The 17,575-nt window shown below is 38.0% G+C and overlaps 2 protein-coding genes across 7 annotated transcripts in view; both read left to right on the plus strand.

The window, feature by feature from the left end:
- The window catches only part of LOC113884434 (gamma-interferon-inducible protein 16-like), a 202,530-nt gene extending 190,597 nt beyond the window's left edge, over window positions 1-11,933 (plus strand). For all 6 annotated transcript variants that reach the window (XM_027529041.1, XM_027529035.1, XM_027529028.1 and 3 more), the window contains 3 exons: window positions 2,269-2,685; window positions 4,286-4,477; window positions 11,633-11,933. In XM_027529041.1, the coding sequence (XP_027384842.1) occupies window positions 2,269-2,685; window positions 4,286-4,477; window positions 11,633-11,671 (648 nt within the window). In that variant the 3' untranslated portion in view covers window positions 11,672-11,933. The remainder of the gene's footprint in view (window positions 1-2,268; window positions 2,686-4,285; window positions 4,478-11,632) is intronic.
- Window positions 11,934-16,259: 4,326 nt separating this feature from the next.
- The window catches only part of LOC113882693 (interferon-inducible protein AIM2-like), an 83,023-nt gene continuing 81,707 nt past the window's right edge, over window positions 16,260-17,575 (plus strand). The window contains 1 exon segment of the mRNA XM_027525734.1: window positions 16,260-16,294. Within this exon segment, the coding sequence (XP_027381535.1) occupies window positions 16,260-16,294 (35 nt within the window).

Here is a 17,575-nt window from a genome sequence, read left to right on the forward strand (position 1 = left end):
ACTAATGGGTTCAAAGTTGGGAAAAGAGTATAACAAGACTGTATCCTGTCACCCTGCTTATTAACTTCTGTGCAGAGTGCATCATGCTAAATGCCAGGCTGGTTGAAGCACAAGCTGGAATTAAAATTGCCCAGAACAATATCAACAGCCTCAGATGTGCAGATGATACCACTCTAATGGCAGAAATTGAAGAGGAAAGATCCTCTTGATGAGGGTGAAAGAGGAGAGTGAAAAATCTGGCTTAAAACTCAACATTCATAAAACTAAGATCACGGCATCCAATCCCATCACTTCATGGGAAATAGAAGGGGAAAAAAATAGAAGAAATGACAGAATTTATTTTCTCGGGCTCTAAAACCACTGTGGATGGTGACTGCTACCATGAAATACACTTGTTCACTGGAAGGAAAGCTATGAGAAACCCAGACTCTGAATTAAGAAGCAGAGACATCACTTTGCTGCCAAAGATCAAAGCTATAATTTTTCCAGTAGTCATGTATGGATATGAGAGTTGGATCATAAAGCAGGCTGAGTGCCAAAGAATTGATGCTTTTGAATTGTGGTGCTAGAGATCTTCAGAGTCCCTTGGACAGGAAGAAGATCAAACCAGTCAATCCTAAAGAAAATCAACCCTGAATATTCACTGGAAGGACTGTTGCTGAAGCAGAAGCTCCAATATTTTGACCATTTGGTGCAAAGAGCTGACCCATTGGAAAAGACTCTGATGCTGGGAAAGATTGAAGGCAAAGGATAAGGTGGTGGCTGAGGAAGAGATGGTTAGATAACATCACCAACTCAGTGGACATCAGTTCAGTCACTCAGTCATGTCCGACTCTTTGCAACCCCATGAATCGCAGCATGCCAGGCCTGCATTTGAGCAAACTCCAGGAGGTAGTGAAGGACAGAGGAGCCTGGATGCTGCAGTCCACTGGGTTGCAAAGAGTCGAACGTGACTTAGTGCCTAAATACCAACAGGGATGACATCAGTGGATTCTAACTGGAGCCATTCTCTACTCTCAGTGCTACTGATGCAGAAAACTCAACTTCTCTGTTCACCTGTGCTGAACCAAATCTCAGAGACAGAATTTTGGGTGACGTAGAAAAAGATAGCTTTATTGCTTTGCCAGGCAAAGGGGGACACAGTGGGCTAATGCCCTCAAACCCATATGTCTCAACTTGAGGAAGACAGTGACAAGTTTTATAGTAAAAGAAGGCATGATAAGCTCATGGACATTCCTCTAATGGGTTGGTGATGAGCTAAGTAGGAGTCAGCACCAACAACCTTCAAGTCCAGCTGGTCTGGGATCTACATGCTTGTAGGCAGCATATCATTGTTAATCATTAATTAACTTCTCCCATCTGGAGGAGGATTCAGTGTCTTCAAAATAGATTAAAGATATTTTTGTTTGTATCCTTTGATGGGGAAACAGGATCTTGCCCCAAGGCTACTCTTGACTCTTTCTTCTTGGTCTCCCATTCACTTCCTTCCTCAATTAACAGTTGTTTGAACTCAGGGAAGGTCATGGAGGTTGAATGAAGGCTGCTTCCTATAGTCAAAGAAATGGGGGACACAAAAGCCTTGTGCCCAGGAGCCCCTCAAGGCCTGCATAGTATCACTATTTCATCATTGAAATGAAGTTGCTCAGTCGTGTCCAACTCTTTGCGACCCCATGGACTGTAGCCTATCAGGCTCCTCCGTCCATGGGATTTTCCAGGCAAGAGTGCTGGAGTGGATTGCCATTTCCTTCTCTAGAGGATCTTCCCGACCCAGGAATCGAACCCGGGTCTCCCGCATTGCAGGCAGATGCTTTACCATCTGAGCCTTTGTATCTTAATTCGTGCACTAAAATAAGTTAATGGGATAATTTAAGACGATTTTTTTCATTCTTATCTCTACTAGGAATCACTACACAGCAACATTGCTACTGTCTACTGCCTCTGTACTCTACATAGCTTTTCTTGGGGAAAAAAATACTTTTTCTTTTGAGCTAACACTTTTTAAAGAAAAATATTCTTCCTACCACACTCATAAAACAATGGGAAAAAAAAAAAAAGAGAGAAATCACCAATTAAATCTTCTCCATTATTCCATTCGTTTATTTATACCATGTTAGTGACCTTTGTCTTTTTTTTTTTTTTTTCCTCAAGCTCTACCTGATTATGTTCTTTATTGAGGTTCAACATTAAGCCATAGATGGTTTTCATTAGGGAATGAAACTGCATTCCTTTTCTTAATTGTGCCTGTTTTTGGTGTGTACTTCTAAGTAGAAACCAAGATTGAAGTCTGTACCTAAAGAAGCTTCCAGAGAGGAGGGCTTCCAGAGGGGCCCCAAAGAAGTGATGGTGCTGAAGGCAACGGAACCGTTTACATATGATGTCATAGGAGGCAAGAGGATGTTTCATGCCACAGTGGCTACTGAAAGTCAGTTCTTCCAAGTGAAGATTTTTAATGCTGCCCTGAAGGAGAAGTTCATCCCCAATAAAGCCATTGCCATATCAGATTATATTGGCCGCAATGGGTTCCTGGAAGTGTTCAATGTCATATCTGTGTCTGATGTTAAGCCTGACCGAAAGATGGAGATCTCTAAAAGCCTAATTCAAAAGGCAAAGGCAACTCCTAAAATCAGTCATCTTTATCTGCAAGACCTAGGAACATTTGTGAATGGGGTTTTTGTGGTGCATAAGGTAAGTCCACATCATTGTTTTGCAATATTTCTTTTGCAATCCCAGAATTCAAGTCTTAACTGCCAAATGAATATAGTTAACTTCATAAATATAGGAACTCAAAGCCCTTCTGACCAGGGATAGTTGGGTGCAGTCTTTCATTTCAGAATATAGGGCTGATAATTTCTTAACATTCTTCTTGCCATAACAACATGCAAGTTTTTAAGAAAGTGATTCACCAGAAATCGTAGTATTTTATGAGCTGTACTGACCCATTCACAGCCATCCTGTGCAGAATTTATATTTATATTTATCTATTAACATATTATTAACATGTTAACATAGAGAGAACACTCCTTTCAGTGACAGTTTAAGTTAATTTGTGAATAAAGAATTGTTCTTTCAAGCTTGGATTTCAACTGTGACAAACAAGATGAGAAATCAATAGACTGCTTTGCCCTAGAATCTGCTCTTATCAACAATTAGCTAAGATTCTGATCATCTGAACTGTACAGTATTCTCACATCTTCACATTCTTTCATCAAAAAATTGTTGAGCCAAAAATTTTAGCATTAAGATGAGAAATATGGATATTGAAAAAATGTGAGAAACCAAGTCATTTCATTTTAAAATTTATTATATGGACAATAAAAGGTAGAATTTAGGTGAATTCTTAGAATCAGAGTAGGTATTTTAGTCCCAACACTTCATAGAAATACTAGACTTAGCTGACCTAACTTTTATGTTAAGTATGTTTCATATTCCATTATATATGTCTTCTAGGGTGGCCTTTTACTTATACCCTGTTTTTTGTGCACTCTATTATAAAGAATGTGCATACATGAGCATTAGCAGAATTGATGAGTAAAGTAAGTGACATAGAAACTAGAACAATGGAACGAGATGATCTAGAGTCAAGATTTGGGCAGATTAGGGAAGAATGAATAGATACAGAAGATAGAGGAAAGAATTACATATTGAAATAACAATCAACTGAAGGAGGAGTTTTAGCAATCTTTTTTAGACTCATCATAAGACAGGAATAGCCTTTCTTCTCTGTTCTTCGTCGTGAAGTCGCTCAGTCGTGTCCAACTCTTTGCGACCCCCATGAACTGTAGCCTATCAGTCTCCTCTGTCCATGGGATTTTCCAGGCAAGAGTGCTGGAGTGGATTGCTATTTCCTTCTCCAGGGGATCTTCCTGACCCAGGAATCGAACCCGGGTCTCCCGCATTGCAGGCAGACCCTTTACCGTCTGAGCCACCAGGGAAGCCAGGGAAATCCAAAAAAGCCTCTGATGCTTATCAGACCACATCACATCTAAGTTCCTTAAGAAATCTCAGCTATTCTTAGATGGAAGCAGCAAAAATTAGGGAAGTAATCCCTTTTTCTAGAATGACCCAGCACACAAACACCTAAAGGAAGAAAAGATAGAGAATTTATATGGGAGGATAAACTGAACAAGATATCTTACACTGTTTGATACCTGTAATACTAGACCTCCAGCTAGTATTAACTGTTCTGAGAGAAAAGTTTCCACTAACACTCTTGATTTTTCAAAGTTTTCAAAGCGGTAATTCCTGATCCAGTTCTCAAAAGATGAATGCTAATTTTCTTTTGCAGAAATCGGTATATAATGAATTCATATATTATGAAATAAAAGATGATACAGGAGTGATGGAAGTCGTGGTTTATGGACAGCGACTAACCAGTGTCAACTGTGACGAGGGTGACAGACTTACACTCGTGTGCTTTGAATTGGGAGAAAGTGGGCATAAGAGGCAGCTGAGATCTGTAATTCATAGTTTCATCAAGGTGAGATCTTCTGGTGGGTCATCATTGTTCCAAAGTAGAAGTCTTTAAGAAAACTATACTGCTGCTATTACACAGAGAGTCTAGCAGGTGAAATAACTAACCCTTGTCATTTAGTGTGTGTGAAGTTCCTTTTCTTCATTCTTATTTTTAAGGATATTTTAAAATGTAGGTTAGTTTAAAGTGTACAGCAAAGGGATTCAGTTACATACACACACACATATATTTATATATTGTATTCACACACACACACACACACATATATATATTCATTTTAGATTCTTTTCCATTAGAGGTTATTATACAAAATCAAGTATAATTCTCTGAGCTATACAGTAGGTCCTTGTTGTTTACCTATTTTATATATTGTAATGTGTATATGTTAATCCCAAACTCCTAATTTATTTTCCCTCCCCCCACCACTATCCCCTTTGGTAACCATAAATTTTTTTCTGTGTCTGTCAGTCTTTTCCTGTTTGGTGAGTTCATTTGTATCTTTCTTTTTTTTTTATTTTTTAGAATTCACATGTAAGTGATATCATATGATATTTGTCCTTTGTTTGACTTACTTCACTCAGTATGACAATCACTAGGTTCATCCATGTTACTGCAAATGGCATTATTTTATTCTTTTTATGGCTAAGTAGCATTCCATTGTTACCCTATTCATTCATCTGTCAATGGGAGTATAGGTTACTTTCATGTCTTGGTATTGTAAATAGTGCTGCTATGAACATTGGGCTACATGTGTCTCTTCAAATTAGTTTTCTCCAGATATTTGCCCAGGAGTGTGATTGTAGGTAACTCTATTTTTAGTTTTTTTAAGGAACCTCCATACTGTTCTCCAGAGTGGATGCACCAATTTATGTTCACTCCAACAGTGTAAGAGGGTTTCTTTTTCTCCACATCCTCTCCAGCATTTGTTAAAGACTTTTTAGTGATTGCCATTCTGACTGGTGTGAGGTGACAGTCATTGTATTTTTGGTTTTCATTTCTCCAATGGTAAACAATATTGAGCATTTTTTCATGAGTCTGTTTTCCGTCTATATGTCTTCTTTAGAGAAATGCCTATTTAGTCCTCTGCCCATGTCTTGATTGGGTTTGTTTTTTGATATTAAGCTGTATGAGCTGTTTCTATATTTTGTAAATTAATCCCTGTTGTTAGCATCCATTGCAAACACTTTATCCCAGTCTGTGGGTTGTCTTTTTGTTTTATTTATGGTTTCCTTTGCTATGCAAAATCTTTTAAATTTAATTAGGTCTCATTTGGTTATTTTTGTTTTTATTTCCGTTACTCTTGGGGACTGATCCAAAAAATATTGCTTCAACTTACTTCAAAGACCATTCTGCCTATATTTCTGATAGGAGTTTTAGTGTATCCAGACTTACATTTAAGTCCTTAATCCATCCTGAGCTTAATTTTTAATGGTGTTAGAGAATGTTCTGGTTTGATTATTTTAGACATACCTATCAAGTTTTCCCATCACCACTTACTGAAGAAACTATCTTTTCTCCATTGTATTTTTTTGCCTTGTTTGTCATCAATTAATTGGCCATAAATGTGTAGGCTTCTTTCTGGGCTTTCTAGCCTGTGCCATTGATCTATATGCCTTTTTTTTTCTGTGTGTGGCAGTACCATACTATTCTGATGACTATAGCTTTGTAGTATTGTCTGTAGTCAGGGAGCATGATTTGTCCAGCTCCATTTTTATTTCTCAAGATCATTTTGGCTATTTGTGGTTTTTTGTGGTTTTATGCAAATTACAAACTTTGGAGTTCTGTAAAAAATGCTACTGGTAATTTGATAGGGATTGCATTAAATCTATACATTGCCTTAGGTAATATAGTCATTTGAACAATATTGATTCTTCTAATCCAAGAACATGGTATATCTTTCCATCTGTTTGTGTCATCTTCAGTTTCTTTCATTAACATCTATTAATTTTCATTTAAGGATATTTTTAATCATATTAAAGAGAGAAACTTCAGAAAGTCTATCAAAAGCTATATCTAAGCTAAATATTATAAAGTTGTTTGAATTTTCAGATCAGGTGGATTAATTATTAAATTTTGACTTTTTAAGGCAAATTTATTTTGAATACTGGTTATACAATTTGCTAGTTGACTAACAACTTAAATGCTAGAAACTTCTGATTCATCATCTATAAAATGGAGGAAATATCTTTTATCTCAGAGGATAGTTACTTGCCCATTTCAGATCTATTAATAAATGATCAAGGATGCCTCTGAGCCTTTCAGAACACAAAGTTACCTGCCTTTGGTGAGATACATATGCTGGTCAACAACAGAGGTAATTGGTCCTACAGGACAAATTCCATGGTTTTTGTCAAACTCACACATTCATTCAAATCTTTGAATACTAACAAAGGCTACTATGGGCATACTTTGCTTTATTATACTTCATTTTCTTGTGCTTCATAGATTTTTGCTTTTTCTTTGGTTTATTGTACAAATAAAGGATTTATAGCAATCCTATGTAGAGCAAGTCTCCTGGAGTTGTTTTTCCAAAACATTTTTCACTTTGAGTGTCTGTGTCATATTTGGCAATTTTCCCAATATTTCAAGCTTTTTCTTGAATTCTTGTATTTGTCATTTTGATCTGGGGTTAGTGATCTTTGATGTTACTATTGAAATCATTTTGGAGTGCCATTAACTGCACACTTGTATGAGACGGGGAATTTCTTTGATAAATGTTATGTGTGTTCTGACTGCTCCACTGATGGATAGTTCCCCCATTTCTCTCCCTCTCCTTGGTCTCCCAATTCCCTAAGGCAAAACAATGTTGAAATTGGGCCATTTAATTACTCTATAGAAGCTGCTAAGTGTTCAAGTTAAAGGAAGTGTTATACATGTCTCACATTAAATCAAAAACTAGAAATGATTAAGCTCAGTGAGAAAGGAAAAAAAAAGCTGTCAAAAGTTAGGCTTCTTGTAACAAATAGACAAGTTGTGAATGCAAAAATTTTTTTAAAGAAATTAAAAATGTTATGCCAGTGAACCTATGAATGATAAGACAACAAAACAACCTTACTGTTGACATGGAAAATTTTTGTGGTCTGGATGGAAATCATTCTTAGGGAAAAGCCCTAACATTTAAATACCATGAAGGCTGAGAGACATGAGAAATCTGCAGAAGGAAAGTTTGGAGCTAGCAGAAATTGATTCATTAGGTTTAAGGAAAGAAGCCATCTCTAACATAAATGTACAAGATGAAGCAGCAAGTGTTGCGTCTATAGAAGCTGCAGCAAGTTATCCAGAAGACCTAGCAGAGATGATTGATAATGATTGTTACACTCCACAACAGATTTTCAATGAAGATGAATCAGCCTTATATTGTAAGAAGGTATCATCTAGGATTTTCTCAGATAGAGAAGAGAAGTTAGTGCCTGGCTTAAAAGCTTCAAAGGACAGACTGACTCTACTGTTATGGGCTAATGGAGCTGGTGACTAAGTTGAAGCCAATGCTCACTGACCATTCTGAAAATCTTAGGGTCCTTAAGAATGCTAAATCTTTTCTGCTTTTGCTCTTATAAATGGCACAATAAAGCCTGGATGACAGTACATCTGTTTACAACATGTTTTACTGAATATTTTAAGTCCACTGCTGAGACCTACTGTTTAGAAAAAGAAAAAAAAAAAGATTCCTTTTTAAAATATTACTGCTCATTGACAATGCACCTGATCACCCAAGATGTCCTATGGAGATATAGGAAGAAATTAATGTTGTTATCATGCTAACATAACATCCATTCTGCATCCCATGGATTATGATTTAAGAAATACATTTCACCAGGCTATAACTGCAGTAGATATGATTCTTCTGATGGATCTAGGCAAAGTCAAATAAAAACCTTTTGGAAAGGATTCAGCATTCTAGATGTCATTAAGAACATTCATATTTCATGGGAAGAGATCAAAATACCAAGATGAATAAGCATTTGAAGGAAATTAATTCCATCCCTCATGGATGATTTTGAAAGGTTCATGACTTCAGTGAAGGAAGTAATGGCAGATGTGGTAGAAAATGAACTAGAATTAGAAGTGGAGCAAGAAGATGTTACTGAATTGCTGGACTTTGATGATAACTTTTGGAGAAGAAAATGGCAACCCACTCCAGTGTTCTTGCCTGGAGAATCCCATGGACGGAGAAGCCTGGTAGGCTGCAGTCCATGGGGTTGCACAGAGTTGGACACGACTGAAGCGACTTGGTGGCGGCGGATGATAACTTTAATAGATGTGGTGTTGCTTCTTGTTGTTCTTGTTCAGTCATTAAGTCATGCCAAATTCTTTGTGACCCAATGGACTGCAGCACACCAGGCCTCATTCTCCTTCTCCCAGAGTTTCCTCAAATTCATATCCATTGACTTGGTTATGCTATCTAACCATCTCTGGGTGAACAAATAAAAGAGCTTCTTGAAATGTCATCTACTCCTGAGGATGATGCTGTGAATATTGTTGAAACAACAAAGGATTTAGAATGTTATACAAACTTAATTGATAAAACAGTGCCAGGGTTTGAGAAGTTTGGCTCTAATTTTGGAAAAAAGTTATACTATGGCTATTGTTGGTGAGAAAAGAAAATTTCTTCTACTCTTCTAAGTTCTTTAGACTGGTATAAGAATTAAAATGAGATAGATTAACAAGAGAAATGCAAACAAAAGTTTAATAACATGTGTACATGGAGAGGACACATGTCATACTTGCTTGCTCCCTGGAAGAAAAGTTACGACAACCTAGACAGCATATAAAAAAATGGAGACGTTACTTTGCCAGCAAAGGTCTGTATAGTCAAAGCTATGATTTTTCCAATAATCATGTATGGATGTGAGAGTTGGACCATAAAGAAAGTTGAGTGCCAAAGAATTGACGTCTTTGAACTGTGGTTTGGAGAACACTCTTGAGAGTCCCTTGGACAGCAAGAGATCAAACCAGATAATCCTAAAGGAAATCAGTCCTGAATTGGAAGGACTGATGCTGAAGCTGAAGCTCCAATACTTTGGCCACCTGATATGAGAGCTGACCCTGATGCTGGGAAAGATGGGAGGCAGGAGGGGAAGGTTATGACAGAGGATTATATAGTTGGATGGCATCACCGACTTGATGGACATGAGTTTGAGAAATCTCCAGGAGTTGGTGATGGACAGGGAAGCCTGCGTTGCAGTCCTTGGGTTCACAGAGAGTCAGATGCAACCGAGCAACTGAACTGACTGATTCATGAGAGACCCAGAAAAAATGAATAGCTCACCAAAATGGCTGAAACCCTCAATTTAAATACGTTTTCAGTTAAATACTATAGCAGTTAATGATAAAAGAGAACGTCAGGGGTAGTTGTTTGAGACCTCCACTGGGGAGAAAGGCAATTCACATGGAGATGGAAAAACAAATGTTATAGTAAACAAATGTTTGCTGGACATCCAGAGAAGATGGGACAGAGAGTGAATTCTACTCTATGGGCCCTGCAAAGTTTCCTCTACCACACTTAGCCCATATTCTTTGCAGATACCTCTTATGAGACCTTTATTCTGGAAACAGCCTCTTTAACTAAATTCTTTAGGTAGCTAAGTTCAGTTTAGTTCAGTTACTCAGTCATGTCTGACTCTTTGAGACCCCATGGACTGCAGCACGCCAGGCCTCCCTGTCCATCGCCACCTCCCAGAGTTTACACAAACTCATGTCCATTGAGTCAGTGATGCCATCCAATCATCTCATCCTCTGTCATTCCGTTCTCCTCCTGCCTTCAATCTTTCCCAGCATCAGGGTCTTTTCAAATGAGTCAGTTCTTCACATCAGGTGGCCAAAGTATTGGAGCTTCAGCTTCAACATCAGTCCTTCCAGTGAATATTCAGGACTGATTTCCTTTAGGATGGACTGATTGGATCTCCTTGCAGTCCAAGGGACTCTCAAGAGTCTTCTCCAACACCACAGTTCAAAAGCATCAATTCTTTGGTGCTCAGCTTTCATTATAGTCCGACTCTCACATCCATATATGACTACTGGAAAAACCGTATCTTTGAATACACAGACTTTTGTTAACAAAGTAATGTCCCTGCTTTTAAATATGCTTTCTAGGTTGGTCATAACTTTCCTTCCCAGGAGCAAGCATCTTTTAGGTACTAAAGGGGATGTGAAAAGAAAGATTTCCAGAGGCTTCTGTTTCTTAAAAAATAATCAATATAAGTTAATCCTCATGCCTGAAAGACATCTTTTGGGGGTGATAAATTTCCTCTACACTATCAAACAGCATTGCATACTACAGACAGATTTTCCATGAAAGGAAATGTCAATCATTCCAACAAAATCCATCATTGTCTTATTTAAGAAATTGCCACCACTAACCCAAGCTTCAGCAAACATCAGCTTCATCAGTTGGCAGCCATCAATATCCAGGCAAGATCCTCCTCCAGAAAAAAAAAAAAAAGAAAAAAAAATATTATGACTCACTGAAAATTCAGATGACAGTTAATGTTTTTTTAGTAATAAAGTATTTTTTGATTCAGTTATGTACATTGATGCTCTTGCACAGTTAATAGACTGCAGTATAGTATTGTATAAACATAACTTTTATATGTACTGGGAAAGCAAAAAAAAAAAAATGTGTCATTTTATTGCAATATTCTCCTTGTCACAGTGGTCTGGAACTGAACCCATATTATCTCTGAGGTGTGCCTGTACTGGAATGCAAACAGATCAGATACAAAGGCTGACATATCCAAGCACTCAGAAATGCACATCCTCTTTAGTCTTGCCAGTTCTTAGGCTCTCAATGAGACATCCCAATCTTTCCTTCACAGCATGGCACCAGGAATACCTTTTGCCCATTCCTTCCACCTTTCCTCCCAGTAAGAACTTTCCCTTCAACTCTTGGCCTTGAGTATAATTCCTTCTTCTTTTCTCTTGTTCTCCAAAACTCCTGCCTGTCCACATGCACTTATGCTGGGTATGAGTGCCTATCTCATCTGAGGGTTCCAACAAAGAACTAGGGGTGGTGGCTCAAAAGATGGGAATTCACTAAATAAGCTAGGTGAGAGTCGGAGAAGGGCCTCTTAGGTGGGAAGAGGAAAAGGGATGTGACAGTGTGAATGAAGGGAGAAATGTATAATCAGGTTCATCTCGTTGTTTATCTTTTTCTTCTTCAAGGTCACCAAGGTCAAGCAAAGAACAACCACACAATCCTGATTCATATATGGAAACCTGCTCAGAGCTGTTCTTCTAAAAACCTGGATGTCATTAATATTGATGTTTATGGAACTAAGATACAATTAAAGGAAAAATGTATATATAGACACACATATAGTGTACTTTATTAGCCATTACTTCTTAGAAATGAAAAGCTTTTCATTTTTTTAATACTTTTCTGTAACATCTCAATGTCCCATTTTGCATCTATAACTTTTATAACTTGGAAAAAATAATAAATATTATATTTTTCTTTTCTGAAGGTGTGTATCCCTAGGAGTTGATTTGCTGCTTAAAAGGAAATAGTCATCTGTGGCCTGAAAATCAGATAGAGACACCTAAGCCTCAAGCAATATTTGAATTTATACTTTGGGTGTGATCTTTACAGGATATAACTCTGGTCAAGAATGAACAGGCTGAGCAAGCTGTGCTCAAAGAACCCAGGAGGAAGGCAGACAAACTGAAATTCCATCTGTCCTTCAATTGCCAACCCCCATCCCAGGGTGGAGTTGCTTTAGTCTAAAACAATGTTATCTTTTCAGAATTGATCTCCTGGAGGGGCCATAATTGGGTAATTTGTGTACCAAATAAGGCAGCTTTTGGCTATTTGCCTGAAGTCACTAGTACATTTTGAAAGTAACTGTAGCCCCTCTGATGTGAAATAACTAGTTCCACTTATTTATTCAGGTACCAACAGCTCAGTAGTTCTCCAGTTATACTTCATGGTCCTCACATGTGTGGATCCTATGAAAAAGTTGCTCCAGGCAAAGACCTGGATTAGGCAAACACTGAAGAATAATTAATTTACAGAACAGTGACTTCCCTGGTGGCTCAGAGGGTAAGCATCTGCCTACAATGTGGGAGACCCGGGGTTCAATCTCTGGGTTGGGAAGATCTCCTGGAGAAGGAAATGGCAACCCACTCCAGTATTCTTGCCTGGAAAATCCCGTAGATGGGGGAGCCTAGTAGGCTACAGTCCATGGGGTCGCAGAGTCAGACACGACTGAGTGACTTCACTTTCACAGTGGCAGAAAGTAACTAACACTGATTTAACAGTGTGTTCTTTCACATTTATTTTTTTGAAGTACAGTTGATTTATAATGTTAATTTCTGCTGTACAGCACACTGATTCAGTTATACATAATATATAAATAATGTATTCTTTTTTGTATTATTTAATAAACCACTATGGTTTATTACAGGATATTGAGTATAGTTTTCTTAGAGTGTTATTTGTTGATCCCACATTTGGTACTTGATATTTTGCAATTACTTTGTATCACTTAATCTTATACCAGCTCTAGAGGGTTGATAGGATTCTTTTTTTTTTTTAACTTTTCTAATAAGAAAAATAAGACACAGAATGGCAAGATCATGTTTTTAATGATTAGAACAGTTCCATCATAAAAATAATTTCCCCCATGCCACTTTATTGTTGATGCTTTCTCTAATCCAAGCTCCTGGAAACCACTGATATAGTTTTTTATTTTTATTTTTAGTTATTTTATAATAGGAGGGAAATTGCTTTCAATGCTGTGCTGGATTCTGTGTACAACAACTCGAGTCAGTAATAATTATACATAGCCCCTTCCCTCATCCCAACTGTCTAGGTCATCAAGAAGCACCATCTGGGCTCCTTGTATTATACAGCAGCTTCCCACAGCTATCTGTTTTACACTTAATACTGTATATATTCGATGCTACTTTCTCAATTCATTCCACCCGCTCCTTCTCCTGTTGTGTCCATAAGTCCATTCTCTGCTTCCGTGTCTCCATTCCTTCCCTGAAAGTAGGTTCATCAGTACTACTTTCCTAGATTTTGAAAACAAAAAACAAATACATATTAATGCATATGTAGGGAATCTAGAAAAGCTTAAAGTGAAAGTCGCTCAGTTCCGTCTAACTCTTTGTGACCCCATGGACTGTATAGTCCGTGGACTTCTCTAGCCCAGAATACTGGAGTGGGTAGCCTTTCCTTTCTCCAGGGGATCTTCCCAACCCAGAGATTGAGCCCAGGTCTCCTGCATTGCAGGCAGATTCTTTACCAGCTGAGCCACCAGGAAAGCCCAAGATTACTGGAGTGGGTAGCCTACCCCTTCCCCAGTGAATCTTCCTAACCCAGGAATTGAACCAGGGCCTCCTGCTTTGCAGGTGGATTCTTTACCAACTGAATTATCAGGGAAGGCCCTCTTAACTTAAACTTTCTCATTTTCCAAAGTTTCCTAAGATGGAATTTAAAATGGGTATAGCATTTTGAGTCTGGCTGTTTTTACTTTGTATAGTGTAGTTGTGTGTATTGGTTTTTTCCTTTTTATTGCTGTGTAGAATTTAACGTGTGGACTCACTGAAGTTTATCCATTCCCCAAGTGAGGAATGATTGGATTGTTGACACTTTCGCATAGTTACAAATAAAACTGAGGCCAATACTCACATGCAGATTTTTGTGTGAACCTATGTTATCATTCAATGAATAAAACTTTTGGGGTGACATTGTTGGTTTATATGGTAAATGTATTTCAAGTATGTAAGAAATTGCCAAACTGTTTTCTAAGATGACTATAAATTTTTCATTCCCTGGAGCAATCTGTGGGAGTTTCAACTGCTCTGCATCCACCTCAGAATTTAGCATTGTAGGTGAATGTTAATTTAAAAAAACAAACAAAACTGTCCAACTCTTTTGCAAAGCAGTGTACCATTTAATATTCCTGCTACCATTGTATGACAGTCTTAACTTCCCCTTATCCTTATCTGTCACTGGTATGGTCAGTCTTTTAAAATTTTAGTCGTTCTAATTTCTGCATAGTGGTGTCTTACTGTAGTTCTAATTTGCATTTCTCTAAAGATAAATTAGTTTGAGCATCTTTTTATGTGTTTATTTGCCACCTGTGTATCTTTTTTTTTTTTTTTTTGCTCATCTTAAAAATTTAACTGTTTGTTCTCATAATACTGAGTTTTGGGAATCCTTTATAAATTACAGTTTTAGGATCCTTAGTAGCTATGTGGCTAGCAAATATTACCTCTCAATCTATGGCTTGTCTTTTCATGCTTTTAAGGTATCTTTTGAAAAGACATGTTTATTTTGATGAAGTTTAAATTATCAAAATTTTTCTTATGAAGATCTTTTAATACTTGGGGGGAATCAAAAGACGAATGTGACAGGAAAATTACATAAAATTCAAATTTCAATGACTACCATGCAGTTTTATTGGGACACAAACACGCTCATTCATCTATGGATTGTCTATGGCGGCTTTTGTAGCCAATGCAAAGTAAGCATCTGTAATATAGACTATCGGGGTCATATAGATGAAAACATTGGGTTGGCCATGAAGTTTGTTCAGGTTTTTCTGCATTACCCTACAGAAAAACCCAGAATAACTCTTTGGCCAACCCAATATGTACTATTGGATGTTTTACTGAAAAATTTTTCTAATCCTTCTTTTTGAACCTTAGTTATCTTGTAGAACAGTTAAACATGAGAAAATAAATTTTATATTAGCTTCATTTTTCAAATTATCAGTGAGACTGACAATCATTTCATGCTCTAAACCTTTGATATTTTTGCTGTGAATTTGGTTATTTATAGTGTATATTAACTTATATAGCTACAGATAGTACATATTTTCCATTAATTATTTTTTCATTCAATAGATATTGAATGTCTATAATATTCCTGAATATTTACATAGAGCAGAACCTTATCATTACCCCCAAACTAAACCTGGCTATGGGCTTCAATAAATGAGAAATACACTTTTATTGTGATAACATGTTGAAATTTTGGAATGGTTTATCCAGGAATTATCATATCCTGACTCATCTGGAGTTAGGAAGGAGCCCGTGTGCTGCTGCTCTCCAGTAACTCACAATCTGGTTGAAGAGGTTGTACATTTCAGGTATTCTTCAATTAAATGCTGGTTAGACCAGTTGATCTGAATTGATCCCTTTCATTTCAGTTTTTTGACCTTAATAACCTTATGGAGACAAAATACATATGGTCTGAGATGAAGCTGATCAGTTATCCCTTCTCTGCTTTCAGTGACTCTGTCCTCTTAAAGTGTATTTTTCTTTTCTTCTCATAAAATTATCTTCTTCCTTTCCTCCCAGTGGGCTTCCCTAGTGGCTCAGATGGTAAAGAATTCACCTGCAATGTGGGAGACCTGGGTTTGATCCCTGGGTTGGGAAGATCCCCTGGAGAAGGGAACAGCTAACTACTCCAGTATTCTTGCCTGGAGAATTCCATGGGCAGAGGAACCTGGTAGGCTACAGTCCATGGGGTCGCACAGAGTTGGACACGACTGAGCAACTTTCACTTTCACTTCCTCCCAGTACATTGTTCATTCTTGGATAATTCTCCTGAAGTTACTATCTGGCTTGAGATATACACTCCTACTTAACAAGGGCACATATACCAGTGTCTCAAGTCTCCACCCCACTCTTAAAAAGGGAGATAGCAGCTAGTACAAATAGTGCTGAGACATGGGATGCAGAGCAGGTAGTGGCAGCAGGATGTACTGGTATGAGGGAGAGATGAAAGGTCAGGAGTAAGGGTTTATCCTGACTCAGTTTCCCTGGACTATGTGTAAGGATGGCTGAAGTGCCTCTGACAAATGTGTTCTTAAGGTATACCTGGACTATGTCTATTTTAAGATACATCTTTCAGAATAATTTAACCGACTTTAGGCAATTGTCTGCATTAGACTTACAGTGTTACCAATGAACTGTTTGTGGAGCTGTGTGGGTATCACAGGGTGTGTCTCCACCTTAAGAAGTCCATGTCCTCTTAATTGTGTGTCCAGGGTGTGTATCTTCTAAAAAGGAGGCTGCTAAGATGATGCTGTTAAAGTGCTGCACTCAATATGCCAGCAAATTTGGAAAACTCAGCAGTGGCCACAGGACTGCAAAAGGTCAGTTTTTATTCCAATCCCAAAGAAAGGCAATCCCAAAGAATGCTCAAACTACTGCACAATTGCACTCATCTCACATGCTAGTAAGGTGATGCTCAAAATTCTCCAAGCTGGGCTTCAGCAATACGTGAACCATGAACTTCCAGATGTTCAGGCTGGTTTTAGAAAAGGCAGAGGAACCAGAGATCAAATTGCCAACATCTGCTGGATCATCGAAAAAGCAAGAGAGTTCTAGAAAAACATCTGTTTCTGCTTTATTGACTATGCCAAAGCCTTTGACTGTGTGGATCACAATAAACTGTGGGAAATTCTGAGATGGGAATACCAGACCACCTGACCTGCCTCTTGAGAAACATATATGCAGGTCAGGAAGCAACAGTTAGAACTGGACATGGAACAAAAGACTGGTTCCAAATAGGAAAAGGAGTATTTCAAGGCTGTATATTGTCACCCTGCTTATTTAACTTATATGCAGAGTACATCATGAGAAATTCTGGGCTGGAATAAGCACAGGCTGGAATCAGGATTACCAGGAGAAATATCAATAACCTCAGATATGCAGATGACACCACCCTTGTGGCAGAAAGTGAAGAGGAACTAAAAAGCCTCTTTTTTTTTTTTTTGCTCATTTTTTTCTTTTTTTTTCTTTTTAAACTTTACAATATTGTATTAGTTTTGCCAAATATCGAAATGAATCCGCCACAGGTATACCCGCGTTCCCCATCCTGAACCCTCCTCCCTCCTCCCTCCCCTACCCTCCCTTTGGGTCGTCCCAGTGCACCAGCCCCAAGCATCCAGTACCGTGCATAGAACCTGGACTGGCGACTCGTTTCATACATGATATTATACATGTTTCAATGCTATTCTCCCAAATCTCCCCACCCTCTCCCTCTCCCACAGAGTCCATAAAACTGATCTATACATTGGTGTCTCTTTTGCTGTCTAGTATACAGGGTTATTGTTACCATCTTTCTAAATTCCATATATATGTGTTAGT

Source organism: Bos indicus x Bos taurus, chromosome 3 (assembly GCF_003369695.1).
Source record: "Bos indicus x Bos taurus breed Angus x Brahman F1 hybrid chromosome 3, Bos_hybrid_MaternalHap_v2.0, whole genome shotgun sequence".
In the NCBI taxonomy this organism is placed as follows: domain Eukaryota; kingdom Metazoa; phylum Chordata; class Mammalia; order Artiodactyla; family Bovidae; genus Bos; species Bos indicus x Bos taurus.